Below are 20,056 nucleotides of genomic sequence, written 5' to 3'. Positions count from 1 at the left end.
CCTGCACGTTTTAGATGTTTCCCTCCTCAAACACACCTGATTCAAATTAATGCGTCGTTATCAGGCCCATTTATTTGAATCGGGTGTGTTGGAGCAGGGAAATATCTAAAACATGCAGGGCAGAGGGTCCCGAGGACCAGGATTGAGAACCACTGATATAGACTACATATAGTTGCAACATTATCAAGTGTGATACGATTGTCAGGGGTCTAGTGCCTGGATTTATTTTTTGCTGTTTAATATATGGATTTCCATGAAGACTGAATATGTCTTATATAATAAATCTTTTAATGTTTAATTTGAATTGTAATTGATTTTTAGTCTAAATGCATTCAATAAATACATTTTGGTTGTCTTCTTATTAATGGGGGCGTTTATTCGGGAGTTCCACCTGAACCGGAAACAGTATGTATTACACCTAGTCGAAGTCTCCACCTGCTGGTTAGATTTGAATTCTTATGTACTACTTACTGTCCAAGGAATGGACAATCCCACTTTAAATTCCGAAGACAATTTCCGCACTTAGCACAATAATATGGTAACTGTAGCAGTGTAGGTAGAATACTGCAACTGGTCCTGCAAGTTTGTCTCAGACCCGTACAACACTATTGCCGAATCATCTATCTTCAGAAGACAAGTGTAAGTGTGTCGTTTGTGTTTGTTGGTGATAGCTAGCTGCTTTAACTTAAGAAATGTATCTCCTCTCCAACAAAGCCTACTATTTTTAACAGACGATGTCTCTTCTGTATGTAGCACTATATTTTATTGGCGAACTAATCGCAAACTGGCTACACTAACTTGCCATTGATTAACTACCCAGTTGATCTACAGTCGTTAAACCAAGACCCCATTGGCAAGAAGATGAAATATACGTCCACGTATGTGTAGTTTAGTACAGTTATGATGTTAGGATTGAAGTAAATGCAATTTTTTGAGAGATTTGACCACAAACTATATTTAACTTGTCTAAAGGCTAGTATGAAATCACAGACTGTACTGACCTATGCCTTGTTAGGTAAGAAGTTCCCATAAAGAAGTGTCCAGTTTCACACAGCTGTATGTCAAGTGAAAATGGTGGTGCCTATGGATCCCACCAGTGCATGACGAGAGCCCGATGCCTTAAGATTATATTGTGTTTTGGAGGAAATGCCATTACCTTCATCAGTCCCCTTGAACCCTACACACACATACCTTTATGTTCTCTTACTTACTAACACTCACACCCAGATCTCTCCTCCCTGTGAGTGTCTACTCTTGTCTTTCTTTCACACTACTGCCATATGTTTATGATTTATAATGTAAATGATTGTTCTATATATTTATATGTATGATATTGTGTCTTGCTATGCTGTGTTTATTTAATCTTATGCAGATATTCCCCCCCCCACACACACGTAAACAGTTTTTGGTGAAGCCACAGCTTTCATATGTGTCTGCACATTGTGCTATGACAATGAATTGAATTGAATTACTTTCACATTTTAGGAAGATATTCTGCCATGGTGTCTTCACCTCCGTCAAACTTCTCCTGGGTGGAACCTCAGAAGTTGGCGGGAATGGCTTTCCCCAGAATGCCGTCAGACTATCGCTATCTATTCGACAATGGCATAAAACATCTGGTCTGTTTATGTGAACGAAAACCACCTCACTATGACACCTGTCCAGGAGTGACACTGCACCACATAAATATAACAGACTTCTGTCCACCTACTCCAGACCAAATTCAGAGATTTCTTTCAATCGTGGAGGAGTCCAACACTAAAGGCGAGGTAAGGCCCAACCAAAAGCCTGCTAGCGTCTTTTGGCTCGTCAATGTTTACCTGAGTTGTGAAAGAGTCTTAACTCTGTCCACATCTGTGATTTACTGTAGGAGGGACAGGTATCTGGGGATCCACAGAACAAGTTGAGACTGAAAAGTTCTTCTCTCTTCTGCAGGGCGTAGCTGTGCACTGCATGCATGGGCATGGGAGGACCGGGACCATGCTAGCCTGCTACCTGGTGAAGACCAGGAAAATGACTGGGATTGATGCCATCAATGAGATCCGCAGACTGCGTCATGGGTCCATAGAAACGCACGAACAGGAGAAGGCTGTAGTACAGTTTTATCAACGCATCAAATAGCTAAATAGACCCATCATAAACTAGAATCTATGTTGTTACAAAATCAAGTGGCTAATGGTGCCTTACAGGATACTTGTCTCTGATTGAACCGCTACAATGTGACATAATTCATGCTGTATCTTTCGGTTTTATAAAAACTGCACAAACATGTCGATTTTAGCATGACACAGGAAGTGAGAATACTCACTAAAGCTAAACTAACACGGCAACAACTTGACAGCTAGATACAAACTCCTGCTATGCTAAACACTATTGTTCTACAGAACATAGATCTGGCTAGTTTGTGTCTTTGTCGACCATTTTCTTTTTCTTCCTGGGCTGCATATGTTGATTGATATGCTGTCTGGGGAAGGCCTCAGGAAGCTTCCATGGCTTTGACGTTGGCTGTGGCTCTGGAGCCCAACATGAAGAGACCCTGACGCTCCTTAAAACTGAGCTTTTCTGGGGCCTTTTCTCTCCTCAAAGTCTCTCTCTGGTCTCTGTGATTTAATGACAGAAGGTTAAATGTTAATTGCTGGTCTGGATGATGGATGTTATTATAAATGTAATTTATGTTGTTGGGAATACTTGATACAATGTAGAGTTAAGCCACATGTTGATTTTTTTGTTAAGCTAACTTTTCCTTGGGAATATTGGATACTGAGTCATGTGTAATTGTGTGAAGACTTACTCCTCTGGTTTCCTTGTATGCAAGTCAAGTTTGTCAGATCCATTATGACCTTGATCTGTCCCTAAAAATTTAAAACAAAACATTGTAAACAATAGAGTCGAATTAACACAAATGCTACAAGCCATGTTTTTCACAGTAGGAAACAAAAAATATGTAATTTAAAAGGAAATAAAAGTTCTTCATACCTGATGAAGTGATTTTCTTGTCCTCTCTTGAAGGGTTTTCATCAATGTGCTGCTGGAGTTTGCAGGGATCCTTCCCTTGTAGCTGAAAATTAGAACACGCCAGTCAATTGCTTATTATAGTTACCTCCCACATAATGCAGTATTTATGAATGAACGTTTATTGAGCTTTATATGCTCTACCATTCCTACCCAGAGTATCCTACTGCCTATATAATCTTTTGACCTTAGAGCGAGTGACGGTGAGTTAAGTCACCTGTTGCTTGTCCTCGACCTCCAGTTGCTGCATGATCATCCTCACGTCCCTATCCTCCTCCTCCTCATCGTCTCCGTTCTGCTGGAACTCCTGCAGCCTCTTCTGAAACTGCCACTCCAGGCCCACCCTGCGGAGCCTGTCCTTCTCCTCGGGGGTGTGCTGGGCCTTGGCCTGCAGCTCCCGTAGCTCGCGCTCCAGCAGGGCCACCACCTGGAGCCGTTGCTGCTTCTCCAGTGCCTCCCGGGCCGCCCTCTTCCAGGGGTCTGGGGACAAGCCGCTGCAGCCGGACAGCTCCCGGTGGAGATCTGAGAACAGGTTTTGTTGGTTGGGGGAGATAACACCTGGCTGCTGCTGAGGAGACGGCTTCTGAGGGGAGGTCTGTCTTGGCGGAAGGAGGACTGTCGGAGCTCTGGTCTGCTGTTCTTGATAGATGCTCGGCTGTTGTTGCAGCGGCTGGGATTTCACAGACGCTTGAGGAAGCTTCTGGTTTGGGGAAGAAGGACCTGCATGATTCTGGAAGCTCATCCCCTGATTGATAAGCTGTGTTTTTTCATCACCATTTGAGCTTTGGCTCAACCTCATCGTCAGCAAAGTTGCGTTTTGCCTGAAGGTGGTGAGGGGAGGGTGGGTGTCAATTGGCCTTGTTGCAGGGATGTCTATGCGTATTGGCTGTATTGAGGTTACTGGATTCTGTATGGCTGGCGTTCTCCAGTAACCTGACCCACTTTGACGGTTGCTTTGATGGTGCCTGTCAGCCGACGGGAGCTTGAGGTGGAGGTCATGGGTTGAGATGCAGGAGCGGACAGGGACAGAGGCCTGGTGACTCATCCTCCCTCTGGCCTGCCCCTGTGGCTTTTCCACTAGGGGCGCCACAGTCTCAACACACAGGTTGTCCTGAGAGTGTGCATGTCTCTTTGGGGGGAAATAACCAAATGTAAACTTGAGTGCATTCCCAATACGTAGACACCATTAATTTTAAGAATATAATGTTTTGTTTGATGAACATTTTGATGGTGAAAATTCGATAGAAGAGTAGTCTCAAACCATGTAAGCCCTCCTGTCAGGGATGTGTTCTTCAAGAGGACTGAAAGTAACTCTGGGGCTCTGAAGTTGTCTTTCATGTTTGGCTGGGGCTTTCCTGTCCTGAGATCTCGGTGCTGGCAGTGTCTGGTATTCCCTTTGACTCTCCTGAGGAACACACACAACATTCTTTCTGTGTCTGAGTCACTCTCCCCTAAGTCATTGTGTCTGTGTGTGTAGTGAGCCACACCAATGCCTACATCAGTCACTTACATCAAAGCAAATATCGTGGGTGGAGACGGCCAAGATTTGTCCTTGTATCTCAACAGGATCAGCAGGTTCTCCCTCGTCTGAGACCAGAGCTGTTGGGGAAGAGAAACGGTTGAGCATCAGCCTCAAGCCACTCCATCCAGTTTACGATGAGAGGTGGATTAACCCTCACCAATCATGTTGGGGTTGGAGCGATAAAGCTGTCTGTTCTTGAGCAGCAGCTGCTCCTGCCTTCTCCTGCTGGCTCCGTGCTGGGCCCCCCAAAGTCCCGAGGTGCTCAGATCGACACCAATGTTCAGAACGGGTGATTTCTCGTTTGGTGTTGAGATGCTCTGATGACTTCCATCTAGGAAACAGAAAGATTTGATTCGAAGTTCAGGGCTAGACGACACATCCTATGTTATGCGTACTGTTTATAACTTTATTGATTTTGACTATTGTAATAGCTCATAATACCCATTGTTTTCTTTGAGGGTGGTTGATAGAGCAAAGCATCCAGGCCATGGAAACATGCTCCCAGCTTTGCGACCTGGAGGGTCACAACTGGTCCGGTCTTCATCATGATACCTGCTGCCCTGTGACGTCACAGAAACCCTCACATCACATCAGCCGAACAAAAATTATTTTCAAACATTAGGTTTAAAATACCTCAAACCTTGAAACCACAAAATACAGATGGATATTTAATAAAAATGACTTTGAGTGAATGCCAGGAGTATTAGGCTACCTTTCTTGAGAAATTCCCACCAGGGTTTGTCCATCCACACTTAACAGCTGATCTCCAGCAGCCAGCCTCCCATCCTATGTGTGTACACAAGAATGACATCACTAAAACAGGACAGACCTTCTGAAGAGGTGTTTGAACAAACTCTCCTGTCATGTCAAGTTTGAATACAATGATTCTGTTTCTGCACCCATGTGTAATTGCTTGGGGGCCAATGCTATATATCTAAAGTGGAATTGTAGTTCACCATTTCAGCTGGTCCTCCCTTGACAATAGATTTGACATAAATTCCAAGGTTGCCATGCCCTGCTCCCTGTGGCGACACAAAATTGAAGACATAAATTAACTAGTTAGGGAAGGTTTAACAGTTTCAAAATGGAACATTATGGATTTTTTGTTGCGGCCCCAATCTGTCACTGTTACCTTGGCAGCCACAATGCTGACCCCCATTCCGCTGTTCAAGGGTTTCTTCAGCGTGATGATCACGACCTCTGGATCTCTACCCACTGGCTGGTGCAACACATGGAGGTTAGTGTTGTTGGCTTTCAAGAGGCATTAAGTGAGAAATAATTCACCTTCTCAGCTTTCAAAGGGCATACGGTGAGAGCCATATGATGTTGATTTATTGCATTGTGGAAGAGATCTCACCAGGTTTGTACTCCCTAAGGAGGGGGTGCCGGCTCCAGCAAAGAACACAGTCCACAGGCCTTTGGAGTGGGGGAGAGAAATCAGGGTGCAGAGGCCTGGGGGAGAGCAGAACATAGGGAACACTTTCTCTTTCCCTCTCTTTTCCTCTCTCTCTCTCTCTCTCTCTCTCTCTCTCTCTCTCTCTCTCTCTCTCTCTCTCTCTCTCTCTCTCTCTCTCTCTCTACCCTCCCTTTCTCTCTTTTTCTCTTTCTCTTTCTCTCTTTGAATGATAGAAATAAAATTAGGTCAAAGATAAGAACTCGCTGTACCTTTGCGGCAAATGGGTTCCAGGAACTCCCTGAAGCCATGCGGAATGCCCTGTACGGTGTCGCAGGAGTACCCCCCGTCAGGGAGCAGAAAGGGCAGCTGCAGGTCCAAGCTCTCCTCGAGCTCCAGGTCCCGCCCCTCGCAGTGCAGAAGCTCATCTGCAGACACCTTTGCTTGGGCCACCACACTGTCAATCAAGCCCTAGAGGAGATAAGGTCATCATAGGAGCAGGTGTGGGCATGCTACAGTGAGTAAAAACTGAAAACAGATGGGTATACGTATTTTCATATTCAAGCAGCCTGTTGTGCCAGGCCCTGACTCTTAGCCAGCAATTATGTTTTACGTAGTGAGCTGGGGTTTGCCCAATAATTCAAAAGAACTTTAAACCACAACCCTAAGTCTACCAATTCACAAACAAGGTTGATTCATGTCACGTTCTTAATAAATACCATTTACTGTAGAAGATTCCAGAACGTACAACTACTAAACTGCCCAAATTCATTCGAGTGTGATGTGTACTTACAGGGGGGATAAGTGGCTCGTTGGTAGCGTAAAGGTAGCTGTTCATCAGCTTTTTAAGCTGCAGGGAGTTCAGTTTAAAGGTGGCCTTCTGGATGTCTTTCGCATCTTGCATGGAATACTTGTTCATGGTCAGAAGCATTGTTGCCTGGAAAACATTATACATGTATTTTTTTGCATTTACTTCACCTAACTGATGCGTCTGCATGGTCAAAGTTCAATTGGTATAGACGTCTAAAAGGGTTTGTGACAAGTACATATCCTCTTGGGGGATCAATAAAGTTCTTATCTTATCTCGACAAGCCCCAAGGTGGAAGAAGACTCTAAACCTAAGGCAAGACACACACCTGAAGGATGCGTCCCAGGTGGCAGTCCGCAGCCAGCTCCAGCCCCTGTCGTTCAGCCCAGTCCTCGATGGCGGTCAGCCTCTGGCGGAGGGCCGCCCCCCAGTAGTGGGACCGCAGGCCCAGGGTGCTGGCCTCCACACCCAGCAGCCTGTTGAAGAGCCAGGCGCTGATGAAGTGGAACAGCTGCGAGAAGAGCTGAATGGTGAGGGCGGGGTTGACCCGGCTGCGACGCAGCAGAGACATGGTGGCCGTCAAAGTGTTCACCACTCCTTCTGGAAAGGTGGAGATGGAGGTTAGGAGACTGAGAGACAGGTTGGGAGATATGGAGAAAGGTTATGAAATAGGGAGACCGGTTAAGAGATAAGGTGACAGTTTAGGAGATAGGGAGACTGTTTGGACATCTTCTCCAGACACAGCCCAACCCTACCTATTCCAGGGAGTTGGTCCTCTCTCTCAGGGTCAATCAGGAACCCTGTCATGTGTTTTCTCAAGTCCATCTGTAGACAGTAAACCAGACTCCTACACAGAGAACATAGACTCAATAAAGTATGATGAGGTCAGTGCAAATTAATGGCAAATTATCTTATAATTAGATGTCCCACTTTGATCTGATTGTAGGGGTTAGAGTGGCATACAGTAAAGTTAGGAAAGAAAGAAAGAAAGACAGCCAGATACAGAAAGAAAGACAGCCAGACACAGAAAAAAAGAAAGATAGAAAGAAAGATAGATAGATAGATAGATAAAAAGCTATTTAGCTAGCTAGCTCTGTGTCTTACTTGAAAGCTTTGTGCACCAGATGGGCCAGGGCATCTTGGGCTTGTTGTGTCACCAGGCTCAGGTCCTTGTCCAGCTTGATGAAGTTCAGGAGCTCTGAGATGTTGGCCATCCAGAATGCCAGAGCTCCAGCCATAACCTGCTGCTTCTGGTGAGCACAGCAACAACATCACACTCACAACGCTAAATCTATATTCAGTAGACAGACAGACAGACCAAACGATCAATAGATCGACAGATCGATAGATCACTAGTTATTTTTTAGATAGATGGTGTAATAGAATATAATTAAAGGCAGGGTAGGCAATGTTGTAGAGAAGCACTTTTTGTCATATTTGCCAAAGTAACTTAACGTCTTGATTGCCATCAATATATCTAAAGGTTTGACGGTAATATAAAATCATTCCGACATCTGTGGGCGTCGCAATACTGTAATAACATGACCTATCATTAAGGGGTATCTCATTACTCGTAACTGTAGTTTTGTGGGAGTGGCTTTGAAGGGAGGAGGTGGGATAATTTGGTTTGAATGTTTCAAAAAGAAGCTAAAATAGCTAGCTTCTCACAACTTGCCTACCATGCCTTTAATGTGTATAAAATGTAGTTATTTGACAAGAAACATACTGGAACAGCAACCTATGTTGTTTGCAGGAAGGGGAGATAATTAAGCTGAGTTTGTAGAAGATTGAGAGGTTGTAAAGTGTTTGGAATTGTTGGGCGATTGTTTATGGTAGGTCAGACGGCTATCTGTATTAAATATTTCTGAGGGTGATGATCCCACAAAGGACAGTTTCATTTCCATTTCGGATGGTCAACTTCTGGAGTTTTATGACTTCCTGACTTGCAGGAATTGCAGGATGAGAGCTCTTAATCACCTGGGGAGGAAGAAGCTGTGGGACATCAGGTTCTGAGGCTGTTGTTTCAACTAAGATTGTGTTGTTTTAGGATTGAGCTAATGATAGGAAGAGAGTGAGGAAGAGACTGAGTCTGTTTTCTAGTCCAGGACATCATTGTGTAGGATAATGTGACTGACATTTATATTGATTAACTGTTGTTTAGAATGACCAGATGCTGTTGGTCAATATAAGGAGTATGGGTATGTGTTAGGATCCTTATCATTCTGTGCTGAATGACATTTGTGTTACGTGTCCTCCAGTAGATTGGTCACAGAGTGCTCTGTACTTTCATATTGAATAAAGAATTTGTATTAATCCGGCAATCCTGACAAATTGAGTATACAGTGTCTTCAGAATTCGGAAATAGAAAGATAGATAGATATTTGAAGATATAAATAGATATTTGAAGTTGTACACATGTTTTGGTGTTTCCAATGACACAGATACTGTACACTCATGCAACAGTAGTGACATATTCCTTCATTCTGTGTTTGTTATGTTCTTTGTCTAAGAAAGCAATCCTTGGAGTAGCGGTTGCAGGATCCTGCTCACCTGAATCACACTTTGTGTCAGGTTCACCATCTTGTTGACGAGCAAGCTGACTTTGTGTGCCTGCTCTGGGGGGAAGGGCGAGTCTGACCTGCCGTGACGCTGGAGCTCATAGCGTCCTGCCATGTAGAGGATGTAGGCTGGGGACAGCTTGAAGTGAATGGTGGAGCTGTTGGTATAGTTGATGACTGCTGACAGGAAGGAATCTTCAGCTGTGACACAGAGACACCAGAAGGGGGCAGAAGAGTGGAGGAAGTGGGCTGTGAGGTTGCAAAGAGATAGTTTGTCATGACACTATAGCTAATAATTTTACTCACAGTTGTCTCTGAATTTGACCCCCAAAGGGAGTTGTAGTTTTTCAGTGTTTTCAATCTGGTCTCCATTTTTTGTTGACTTGTTCGGCCTCAGGCTTTGTAAATACGTTTCTCCTTAAAAATGTATAATATTTTTAGGGTTATGAAAGCTAACCACAGTAATGTTTGTGCTATGCCATGGATTCAATAACAGATTAACCCACCTGCACTGTGCTCCCTGTGACCTAACGTCCTGTCTTCAGAGTGCCTAAGGGTGGGTTCATGGTTAATGACAGTTATCTTATTGCTGAACACCTGTGATAACAGCCTAGAAATAGATATATCTTCTTTACAGTCTCCCTGAAAGCCGCACTGACCCTATGGTCTACAGAGAGAATACTTGTTTGTGTGTGATATGAAATAGAAAATTGCCATACTCTTTTCCTGAAGACAGGCCCTCAGTCTTGGTGTTGAGGTTTGCATCTGTGCTCCTCTCCTTCTTCTTCTTCTCCTTCCGTGACAGTGTCCTCTTGAAATTCTGTATCATTCCCCCCTTCTCCTTCCTCTCATGGCAGTTAGCCTATATACGAAATGTTTTACACAATCGCTCAGATCAACTTTTATTCCTTCACTTTCTACATAGTTTCTCTCTGACCACTTTATTCACTGAAGAATTTCTATGAGCTAAAGTGACAAGGAGAACACATCCACAGGATCTATCAAAGATACGTCGGGCATCGAGGTTTAAAAGACCGGTTACCTCTAGGAGGATGTCCTGATCGTTCCTCAGGACAAAGCGTCCTTCTCTGTTGTCAGTGTTCCAGTGTAACTGCACAACTAAAGGCTTCTCCCTCAGGTCCAGTTTACGCTCTTCCTCCATAAAAGAAAGGAAAGGTGATGAGCATACTACGTACTAATCTTATTAACTTTAGCACACTTGGAATGGACATGTAAGGTGAAAAAGAACTCACCCATCCCAGAGTGGACCTCATACAGACAGTACGGTGTGGACAGCATTTTCATGTCTGGTCGGAACTTCTCCAGAAGGGTCTCTATGACCTCACGGGTGGTGGAGCTGCTGCAGACACGCAGACACTTGGTGGCAAAGTTCCCCGTGGTGCGGTCCTCCAAGGAGAAGCGCATCACGCCTTGGAACTCCAAACTCTGGGGAGAAGTTGTAAAAGAGAAGGGATACTGATGTTTTGGTAATTCATTGAGATTAGGATTTCTTGGAGGGGATCAAAACTGCTGATAATGTCATAATGAGCTTTTTCTAATTAATTATTCTTGGACGACTTTGTGATGGTAACCAATGTTTGCGCAACAAATGGAATAAGTCAGACCCAGTTTTCTTGAATCAATTTCTACACAAACTGTTACTGCTAAGTAATAACTGTAATACTATTGGTATGTTGATATCAAGACCTTAAAGGGACAGTTCTCTAAAATATCTAAAATGCACATTTGGTTCCTCAAGATACGTAATCCAGCAGCACAAGCCGAGTGCCATCGAGCTCCATTCAGTTATAGAGAGAAGGCAGACCTCTCTATGGTTCATAAGTCCCAAACTACAAAAGTCATACCTAAACAATCCATATGGATAAATAGCACAAGGAAAATGTGTATTTTAGATTTTTGGGTGAACTGTCCCTTTTATGTAGTTTTTAAAACATACTTACATTCCACACAAGCTTGTTTAAACATAACAGAATAATGTGCTTTTCTATCTGGAAAAATTGAATTCTCATTTCCTTACAGATGAGACACACATGCCCAGACATATCTGTTCCTGGTTTCATGGATGAGACTGGTCAAGATATTAAAAACATGCAGCAAAAAACAGTTATTAAACAAAATATTTGTAATTCATACAGAGACTTCAATCAGGGGAAGTTCCAAGAAGTGTACGTACTTTACTTGGCTGGCTTATTTCAAACAAGTCAAGCCTGTTACTGTTCCAGTGCAGGATAACATTTGCCAATTTCTGCCAGTCCTCCTCTTCAGGCATGGTGCACAGCTATCCTGAGGGTTGTCAAAAGTTTTCTGCCTTGACTGATGTCTTCCACACACACAAGAACAGTCGCTGCGTTCAGCTCCAAAGCATTAGTTAAATTGAGGACATTGACATCTGAATGTTTAAACTAAGCCCTAAACTTTTGAACAAATTTGAACCTCGTTAGTTGTTTTCTACGACTTAGTGCTGAATTCCTCTGCATATATCATCTCCCCAGCTGCCTCCACCCCCTCTTTAACCACGGGTCACTGTGTCCCTGTTATGTGCGTCAGGCTGACAGTCTTTGTCAAATACCAATTACAGCAGACCCACCGAAGGAAAGGACATTACACAATAACACATTTCTCACATCTTTATTGAACTTTGTTTGAAATTTGAAATCGTTCTTTGTTTAAATATGTAATGCAAATACAGGTTGGAGCATTTTGGACAGAACAGGACAGAATAAAGTAGTAGTGATTATTTTGGTACATTTTGCCAACATATACTTCTGCATACTTTGGGTTGAAGACCTTACTGCGGTCTAGCCCACTGCTCTGTGCAGTCCTTCCTCCTGCTGCAGAATCAGGGCGAGTCATGCTTGAGAGAACACTGCTTCTCATTCATATCAGGGATTTTCACTAGAATGCATGTTACATGTCTTCCTATTCAATCAAGGCCATTTATTTAGGCCATCTTTTGTCAAAGGCAGGGATGCTTGTGTGGATTATTCACAATGGAACAAAGACCTCAACATACACCAACCACCAATTATGTTATGATTATTTTCTTCAAGTGAAAACAAAGGGTATTGTCCTCTGGATGTGGAAAATGGCTATTGGGATGTTGAAAATGCTAATGTATCCAATTATTGTTTTATTCCTCCTAACGTCCTGGTTCAATATCTGCATCATTACTGGGGCAGAAGTAGGGCCATGGCTGGAATACATGTTACTTTGATGGAAAACAGGCTCTCTGTTCTACCCTCCTATTGGACAAGCTGACAAGGGCCCCCTAGCCAGTGTTTGCAGAATAGGTCATATAAACATAAACAGATAAACATTAGCTCAGCAACTACTCCATGTACATATTAAAACAGGGGGAAAGACATCTTGGCAGGAGTGTCTGAACTTTTTTTAACTTTCCAAATATTGCCAAAAAATTGTACACAAGTAAAACACAAAAATTGCTGTACTTAATCAACAATCAAGTTTCATAAAGTCAGGCGAGGTATTGTTTGTTCAGTTTCTCTACTTGTTCTGAGACGTGCAAAACCAAGATTCCTCCTGCACCTGTACCCTCCAGACCCACTGAATAACACATAGCAGCAGCCTGGGACTATTCTAGCATGAACTCAATTCACCCAGCTGCTGTCATCTACTGGTCTATCCTCCCCTCCAATCCCTCTAGATCAACCCAATAATAGTTTGTAACCTTGGTTGGACCATTGGCTGTCAGGTGGCAGGAATTTTGTCTGCTCGGATCAATATAGGAAGGATGAGACAAGTCAACTGCTTGAACTTGAGCCTTTGACTGTTTCTCGGACGTAAATTGCTCATGGACACGAGCATATAGGGCCAGCTTTGACTAACTGATTCCATTACAATTTATGGCAAGATTATTTCAATAGCTGAAATACATTTTACATTAACACTTTATATTGTTATCTTGATTTGTATGATGAGTTAGTTTTACAATCTTTCGCATATTTTTTTTTTGTTATGAGAAGTGACAGTTAGCTTTGAACTAATTTAGGGTTCTCTTGCTAGAATAAAGGAGTTAAGGCTGGTCTCATGAAATCTAAATTCAACCTCAATATATTCAATGGGTCTGTGCATTGATGAAGAAAGTGTTTTGTCTGTCTCTTCATAAGTTCAGAGTGACTAAGTTCAGTTGAGTTCTGGATTTGAATAAGTATGATCAATCTGCAGATTGGGAGAGAAAACCAGACCTCTGACAATAAATGACAACACAACACCAGGCTTAGGTCTCAATCATGTCTCTCTCAGCTCTGAAGGCCGGAGGACCATCTTTTATAGGGCACAAGAATGTAAACATAGTAACAGTCAAGCAGTAATGGCGTTACAACAGTATCAGAGAAAGAGATTCACAGCTCCCAACACATGACAACTCTCAGACTAGAGTGATCATAATTGGAGTTCTCCTTGAAGTCATGACAAGGGACGCTTACACAGTACTTTCTCCTGAAACCGAACATCTATTAATCCTGACACAGACACAATCCACTCTTATTAATAGCAAGCTCACATGAGAATATACTAACTAGTATCCAATGACTAGTTGTCAAAGGACAGTCGAAGTATTGCACAGAGTCGTCTGATTCAAAGAAAAGTACAATACTGTAATGCTTGCCAGCAAGGAGACAAAGTCTGATCGCAATACAAAGTTTGTCTGGTTCACAAATTATCATGTAAGACCATTTAATGGAGAGAAGTCCCCTCCTCTGCATACCAACTGTCAATATGATTGATCCCAAGGACAGTGTGTGCGTGGAAACTTGCAGAGTTCTCTGACCCTAGGCTTGACCATAAACACATGTATTGCACCTCTAGTATGATAATGGTCAGTCTAGGTCGGTTTGTTTATGTAGGCCTAGTGTCATCAATGAGTCATGTGAGGAGGGGGTTCTCTGCTGACAAGGAATGTTAGCACCAGTATTTTCAGAATATAATGTTCCATTCTAAATTTTTCTGACTGGTTCTATTGATTAGTGAATAATGTAAGCACACAGGAAATCCCAATTTCTTCCACTGTATCCGCAGCAGCTCAATCATATAACATTGACGGAGTTTAAGAGTTGTCGGTGGATTCCGAAAGAGCATCTTCACAGCTATCAAGTTGAAGTCAGAGGTCCAACAACTGACTCATTTCTGTTTGACTGCTTTTCTTTATACTTTCCCCTAGTAAACATAAACAAATAAAAGAGATAAACTTGTTGGAATAAATACAGTGCATGGAATATTGTGTCTGACTGATCTCGTGACCTGGAAGTTTTGTTTTTCTGTCTTGATTTGAGAGACCAGTGTGTGTGTTGTACGCAGATGCACTGCTGTCTTGTACTGTACCATTTCATCATCTCCACCTCCTCCACGGTCTCAGGCATATCCACTCCTCTCATCTCTGGCAGCAGCATCACCAGTCCACTGTACAGCACAGACATGGCACCTGCAACCAGAAAGGGGACACAGTTGTACTGCACTGTGGTCTGTTTAGTATTTGTTTTGATATTCCAGACCAGGTTTGGTTTGAACATTGGTGGGGACAAACATCTGTAGCACCCTATCTGCTAACACTATCCCCAGCTCTGTTGCTAATGATTGGTGGGAATGTTTCACTGGTCTCTTGACTGGGGAAGAGGCATGCCCCTACTGTCTGTCCTTAAATCTACTATGTTCCAGAAAGATGTTTTCTGAAGCGATGCTGTGTGAATGAACATCCTAGGCAGAAAGCAAGGCTTATTTACCATAGAGAAACAAAGGCAACTCTTGCCATATGCTGGCCAGCCTGTAGAGCAGGAATGGGGCAGCGATTGCCCCAATGTCACTGGCTGAGGAACACACAGACACTCCCAGGTTCCTGTCAGACAGGTTTTCATGAGAAAGGTAAACATTTTAAAATGTACGTTGTACATACAAAAACAGAATACAATGATTTACAAATCTCATAAATCCATTACCTTATTCACAATAAAACATATAAAAGTTTACCATTTTAAAGCTGCTGTAAAGCAAATTCCATGATTTGCTTCTCAGTACATTATACACGTGTGAAATTAGTTGCTAAAAGCATATGCAAAGCGCAAAAACATTGTCGCACTGAAATGTGGAGTTAGACCGTTGAACAGTTTCTCATCTGTTTTCAGCTCAGGTTTTGTTTAGTCGGGGCAAAACCCAACCTATCTACGTCCAACCACAGACGGTTGCATTCTGTTACTCAGCTGGTACGATGCAAAGACAAGGTAATTAACACATAAAACACTCAGAGACTGCAGGTAGGTCTGTTCAGATATCTGCAGTTCAAATTCAAAATGACCTTAGTCTTTCCTTAAAATGGTACAATATCATCAGTTTAAACATTTGACATGTTTTATATGTTCTATTGTGAATAACATAATGGGTTTATGAGATTTGTAAATCATTGTATTCTGTTTATTATTTTATTTTACAAAACGTCCCAACTTTTGGGGAATTGGGGTTGTTGGTTTAGCACATAGAATAGAACATTAGCTATATCATCAATGTCAAGTATGAACATCATGAAAATCATTATCAAATATACAGTGTAGAGTCATTTTCAACTGTGACAATCAGCCTTATTCTTGAATGAATGAATGAATGAATATACCAAATTCATTCATTATCAAGTAGCATGACTTTCAATATTTACTGGCATGGGCACCTTATTGGCATGCTAGTTGTCTATGTCCTGTGAGTATGTCCTGTCTTACCTGAGGGGTGTAGGGTAGAGCTCTGTGTTGGCAAAGTTAACTGTCTCAAACCCAATAGCTACAGACAGCCTCCCAATTATGGCTATGCTTTTCTTCAACCACAGGAGGTCTTTTGATGAAGGAAAATATCAAGAACATGACATGAGTTGCTGCAAAGCTCCAAATGAACAAAACACGTACAACACCTGAACAAAACAATAGACACATGCTCATTCTTAACCGTTCCTGAGCAGAGATCCACTTACCCATGGGCACGAAGGGGACTATGAGACAAGAGACACCTCCGATGAAGTTGGAGACAGCCATTAGGGGGCGCCGTCCCATCCGGTCTACTAACAGGTAGAATATCAGACCAGTGGGTAGCTCCACTACGGCAGAAATGAAGAAGTCTAGGAAGATGTTGTCTCCTGTGATCCCAAGACGTAAGACCAGGCCTTGGAAAACAACAGTGCTAGTAAACCTGGAAGAGGGAGAAAGAGAGGGAGAGGAGAGGAGAGGGAGAGGAGAGGGAGAGGCAGGGAGAGAGGGGTAGAGAGGAGAAGAGGGAGAGGAGGGGAGGAGGGAGACAGAGAGGTAAAGGAAGAGGAGAGGGGTGTGAGAGGGAGAGAAGAGAGATGGGGAGAGGAAGAGAAGGAGAGGGAGAGGGAAAGGAAGAGGGGTGAGAGAAAGGAAGAAGGGTGGGAGATGGAGATGGAGAGGGAGGGAGTGGGATAGAGAGAAGGGAGAGGAATAGGTTTTTAAAATGTTTGCTAATTAACAATTTATCTCCCCTAATCCCCTAGTGCTTCTCTACTCAACTTTACAGTACTATACTCAACCTAAACATATGACAGATTGGACATTACCATACATTTCTGTAACACGAAAACATAAAAAGAACCAACACATGTGAATTGGACAGGATCAATAATCAAATATTAAACATAGGTGGGTGAGTTCTGACCAGGCATAGATGAGGATCAGGGTGTTTTTCCTCATCCTTCTTGTCCTGAATAAGTCCATAAAGGACGGACGACTGACCTCCTGTTTCTCCTGTACAACGTCCAACTGAAAGAGAGGTCACAGTGGCCGTTTGTACAATGCACTTGTCACTCGTTTAGTAAAAAAAAAGATTTTTATCCTACCACGATGCCGGCTTCTCCAGAGGTTGTCGTACCTCTTTGAGATTAAGTGGGAGAGTTCTCTTGTTGCACTTGGCAATGCACTCAGCAACAGCCATGGCCTCCTTGTTTCTTCTCTGGGATAACAACCAGCGAGGAGATTCCGGAATTAACCTTTAAATGAAAGCCCATCTATGTCTCAGATGTCCATAGTCTCAAAGTTTTGTGATATTCTTACAAATGTAATTTAGGAGTTATCAAAACAGTCTTGATGGAACTCCCTTGTTCCAGTGTGTGCTGTGTGTGTGTTTTGTTGACTACCAGTAGTACGAGATGAAAAGGAAGGAGGGTAGGGTCATGGCCAGCTGCAGCATTTTCCATGAAGGCATGATATAGGCCAGGCAAGGTAAAATAACCATGCCAGCGGAATAGAAGGTACGGAATACCACAGACACAAATTTCCGGTTGTTCGATCCAAAGAACTCTATCACTAGATCAAAAACAAAGACAGATTTTGATTAGCTTTAACCTGCAGCTTTACCTGTCTATCCATAGATTGTCGGTTATTTTTAATGATAATTGAGAAACCGAAAAATCTACCTAGAACGTAGGTGGCTGTCCATGCTCCCTTTCCACAAAATCCTTGCAAACACCGGAAGAACAACAGTAGGGGGTAATTAGGCGAAAGCATGACACCTATTCCTGATAATCCAAGGCCAAACATTGACACAATAAAACATGGCTTCCTGCCAAACCTGAGGGATGAGAGTTAAAAAATATGTTATTTTGAAAAGGTGCTGTAGAAGACTCAATGTTGGGCTGTAAAAGACAACTGACAGACATACATACTAACACATAGCAGGCCTGTGTATACCTGTCAGCCAAGTATCCCATGACAAAAGAGCCAATGAAGAAACCTGCTGCGAGGAATACTTGGGCCAGACCAACAAGCCATGAATCCTCACAAACTAAAGAAAACTTGAACAAAAATTGACAAACATTTCAGATTTTGAGCAATTAACACATGTGCATTCACAATGCTGTCAAAGCAAATACATAAATAATACTGTCTCTGTGTGCATGTTTTGACCTATTTCTGGGTAACTTAATTTCTCGTATACCTCGGAAACAATCGTATTGCGGGTCTTGTTAAAGACCCATCCACTGTCGCATGAAACAGTCTGGTTGAAATGTGTCGTTAAGTGCCATTGGCTAAGGTCACTGCAGTTGGTCCAGTCCACCGCAAACCTCTGGCAGCGTGTGAGGTCGCCTGACCCCTCGTTGCGGGGCACGGTCAGTTCCTTCAACTGGCTCTCTGTCAATCCACATTCCTCTTGGATGTCATCTATTCCCGGAGACCGACACCAGTGATCTGGAGTGTATCCGAGGAACACGACGCCGACAAGCACGAAAGCAAAAAGTAACACAGGAAGGGATCCGAGTACTGTAATCCGCTTTTGATAGGGTCCGAAGTCGCCGATGCAGCCGAGCAGTTCATCTACATTTAACATTGCTACAACTCTTCTAACAGTGTCCCCACCAACTCATCGTGTCACATCGATATCTGGTATAGTCTATCTGCTACATCCTCTGTCACAATAAAGAGGTGTGGCGAGAGGGTTGGTTAAAGTCCAAGAGTCAAATAAGAAGTCGTTGGTCCAAGAGAGAGTTTACCTTGTAATAAGCTACACGGTTTATCTTGTAGTTTTCATGTCTCTCTACCATTCCAATCATTTGAAAGCAATTTACTAAAACGACGAGTCTTTTTAAGAAATCTGTGACAACCTCAGTTGACAGCTTGGGATGATTTATGGTAAGCATGTGAAGCAATGTTATTGCCCACCATCTGGACTCAGTCACCAGACCTCAGACACTGGTCAAACAAACGAGGGGTCACTACGTCACTGTACACCTGTTCTCCATTCTCAGAACTGTTCTATCCTCATGTTTATGTATTACGCTTAAATAACTTAACTTATTTAACCAAAGCACTTTGGAATCATTAACATTACTCACAAAATTAATCAATTATGTTTATTTTTCAGGGCTTAAGACCTCCTTCCCCCTTTAGAAATTGTTTTCATAAATATGTTACACATGGTGAACTGTGCAAACTGATGACAAATAATTGACTGAGGGCGTTATGGGTAACCATGAATCTGAATTACAGTTCAACTCTGTTCCCGATTTATTTAGTCACAAATTTGTAACTCAGCTTACAATGACAGACTTCTTCACATGTGGAGACCAGATCCTTGACCATTGTTATACAGTATTCAAGGGCAGTTACAAACCCCTCCCCCGTCCTGCTTTTGGGAAGGCTCATCACACCTCCATTCTTCTCCTGCCTGCATATGAACAAAAGATTAAACAGGTCAGACCAGTTGAGAGGTCAGTTCACTTATCGAGTGACGAGAGTGTGGCGACCCTCCAGAACTGCTTTGACACCACTGACTGGCTGATGTTCAAGGAGGCAGCAGATGGGGACATTAACGAATACACGGACACTGTTTCCAGCTACATCCAACATTGATGACGTTTTCCCCAAGAAGATTGTCCAGGTTTTCCACAAATCAGAAGCCCTGGGTTGATGCCGCGGTGCAGGCCAAGCTGAGAGCCCACACTGTCGCCTTTAACTCTGGGGACCCTGATGAGTACAGGAAGGCCAGATACAACCTTCTGAAGGCCATCAAAGCAGCAAAAAGGGATCACAGGACCAAGGTGGAGTCCAGCTACCATGGCTCTGACCCCAGGCGCATGTGGAGTGGACTTAAAGCCATTACTGACTACAAAGGAAGAGGCTACAATGAGACCCAGTCCTCTGTCCTACTGCCAGACGAGTTGAATTCCTTCTACGCTCGCTTTGAGAGGGACAGTGACCCCCCTGCAGTGAAGCTATCTGAAGGCCAAGCCAGTGGTG

The 20,056-nt window shown here is 43.1% G+C and overlaps 3 protein-coding genes across 3 annotated transcripts; 1 reads left to right on the top strand and 2 right to left on the bottom strand.

The window, feature by feature from the left end:
• Positions 1-423: 423 nt before the first annotated feature.
• On the top strand, positions 424-2,426 carry dusp23b (dual specificity phosphatase 23b). The gene is made up of 3 exons (XM_084684604.1): positions 424-639; positions 1,486-1,769; positions 1,936-2,426. Exons 2-3 carry the CDS (start codon positions 1,500-1,502, stop codon positions 2,119-2,121), a joined length of 456 nt encoding a protein of 151 aa, XP_084540730.1. The 5' UTR covers positions 424-639; positions 1,486-1,499; the 3' UTR covers positions 2,122-2,426.
• A 48-nt stretch (positions 2,427-2,474) lies between these two features.
• afdnb (afadin, adherens junction formation factor b) lies at positions 2,475-11,736 on the bottom strand. Its single transcript, XM_084684603.1, has 24 exons — positions 11,488-11,736; positions 10,547-10,739; positions 10,336-10,445; positions 10,013-10,155; positions 9,800-9,843; positions 9,600-9,710; positions 9,286-9,494; positions 7,840-7,985; positions 7,491-7,582; positions 7,064-7,335; positions 6,721-6,864; positions 6,200-6,398; positions 5,892-5,986; positions 5,667-5,753; positions 5,491-5,556; positions 5,247-5,320; positions 4,976-5,094; positions 4,692-4,865; positions 4,523-4,611; positions 4,274-4,417; positions 3,230-4,141; positions 2,977-3,058; positions 2,792-2,852; positions 2,475-2,600 (listed from the first exon to the last, which is right to left on the bottom strand). The coding sequence occupies exons 1-24, from the start codon at positions 11,581-11,583 to the stop codon at positions 2,477-2,479; spliced, it is 3,786 nt and encodes a 1,261-aa protein (XP_084540729.1). The 5' UTR covers positions 11,584-11,736; the 3' UTR covers positions 2,475-2,476.
• Positions 11,737-13,551: 1,815 nt separating this feature from the next.
• On the bottom strand, positions 13,552-18,818 carry slc22a3 (solute carrier family 22 member 3). The gene is made up of 11 exons (XM_084684601.1): positions 18,258-18,818; positions 18,011-18,114; positions 17,737-17,891; positions 17,458-17,626; positions 17,193-17,310; positions 16,980-17,083; positions 16,282-16,496; positions 16,037-16,145; positions 15,053-15,165; positions 14,655-14,754; positions 13,552-14,489 (listed from the first exon to the last, which is right to left on the bottom strand). Exons 1-11 carry the CDS (start codon positions 18,645-18,647, stop codon positions 14,423-14,425), a joined length of 1,644 nt encoding a protein of 547 aa, XP_084540727.1. The 5' UTR covers positions 18,648-18,818; the 3' UTR covers positions 13,552-14,422.
• Between the last annotated feature and the right edge of the window lie 1,238 nt (positions 18,819-20,056).

This window comes from Hypomesus nipponensis, chromosome 3, assembly GCF_054491055.1.
Source record: "Hypomesus nipponensis isolate SF chromosome 3, ASM5449105v1, whole genome shotgun sequence".
In the NCBI taxonomy this organism is placed as follows: Eukaryota; Metazoa; Chordata; class Actinopteri; order Osmeriformes; family Osmeridae; genus Hypomesus; species Hypomesus nipponensis.
Note: the sequence above shows the minus strand (reverse complement) of the source record. Positions and strands in the feature narration are given on the sequence as shown.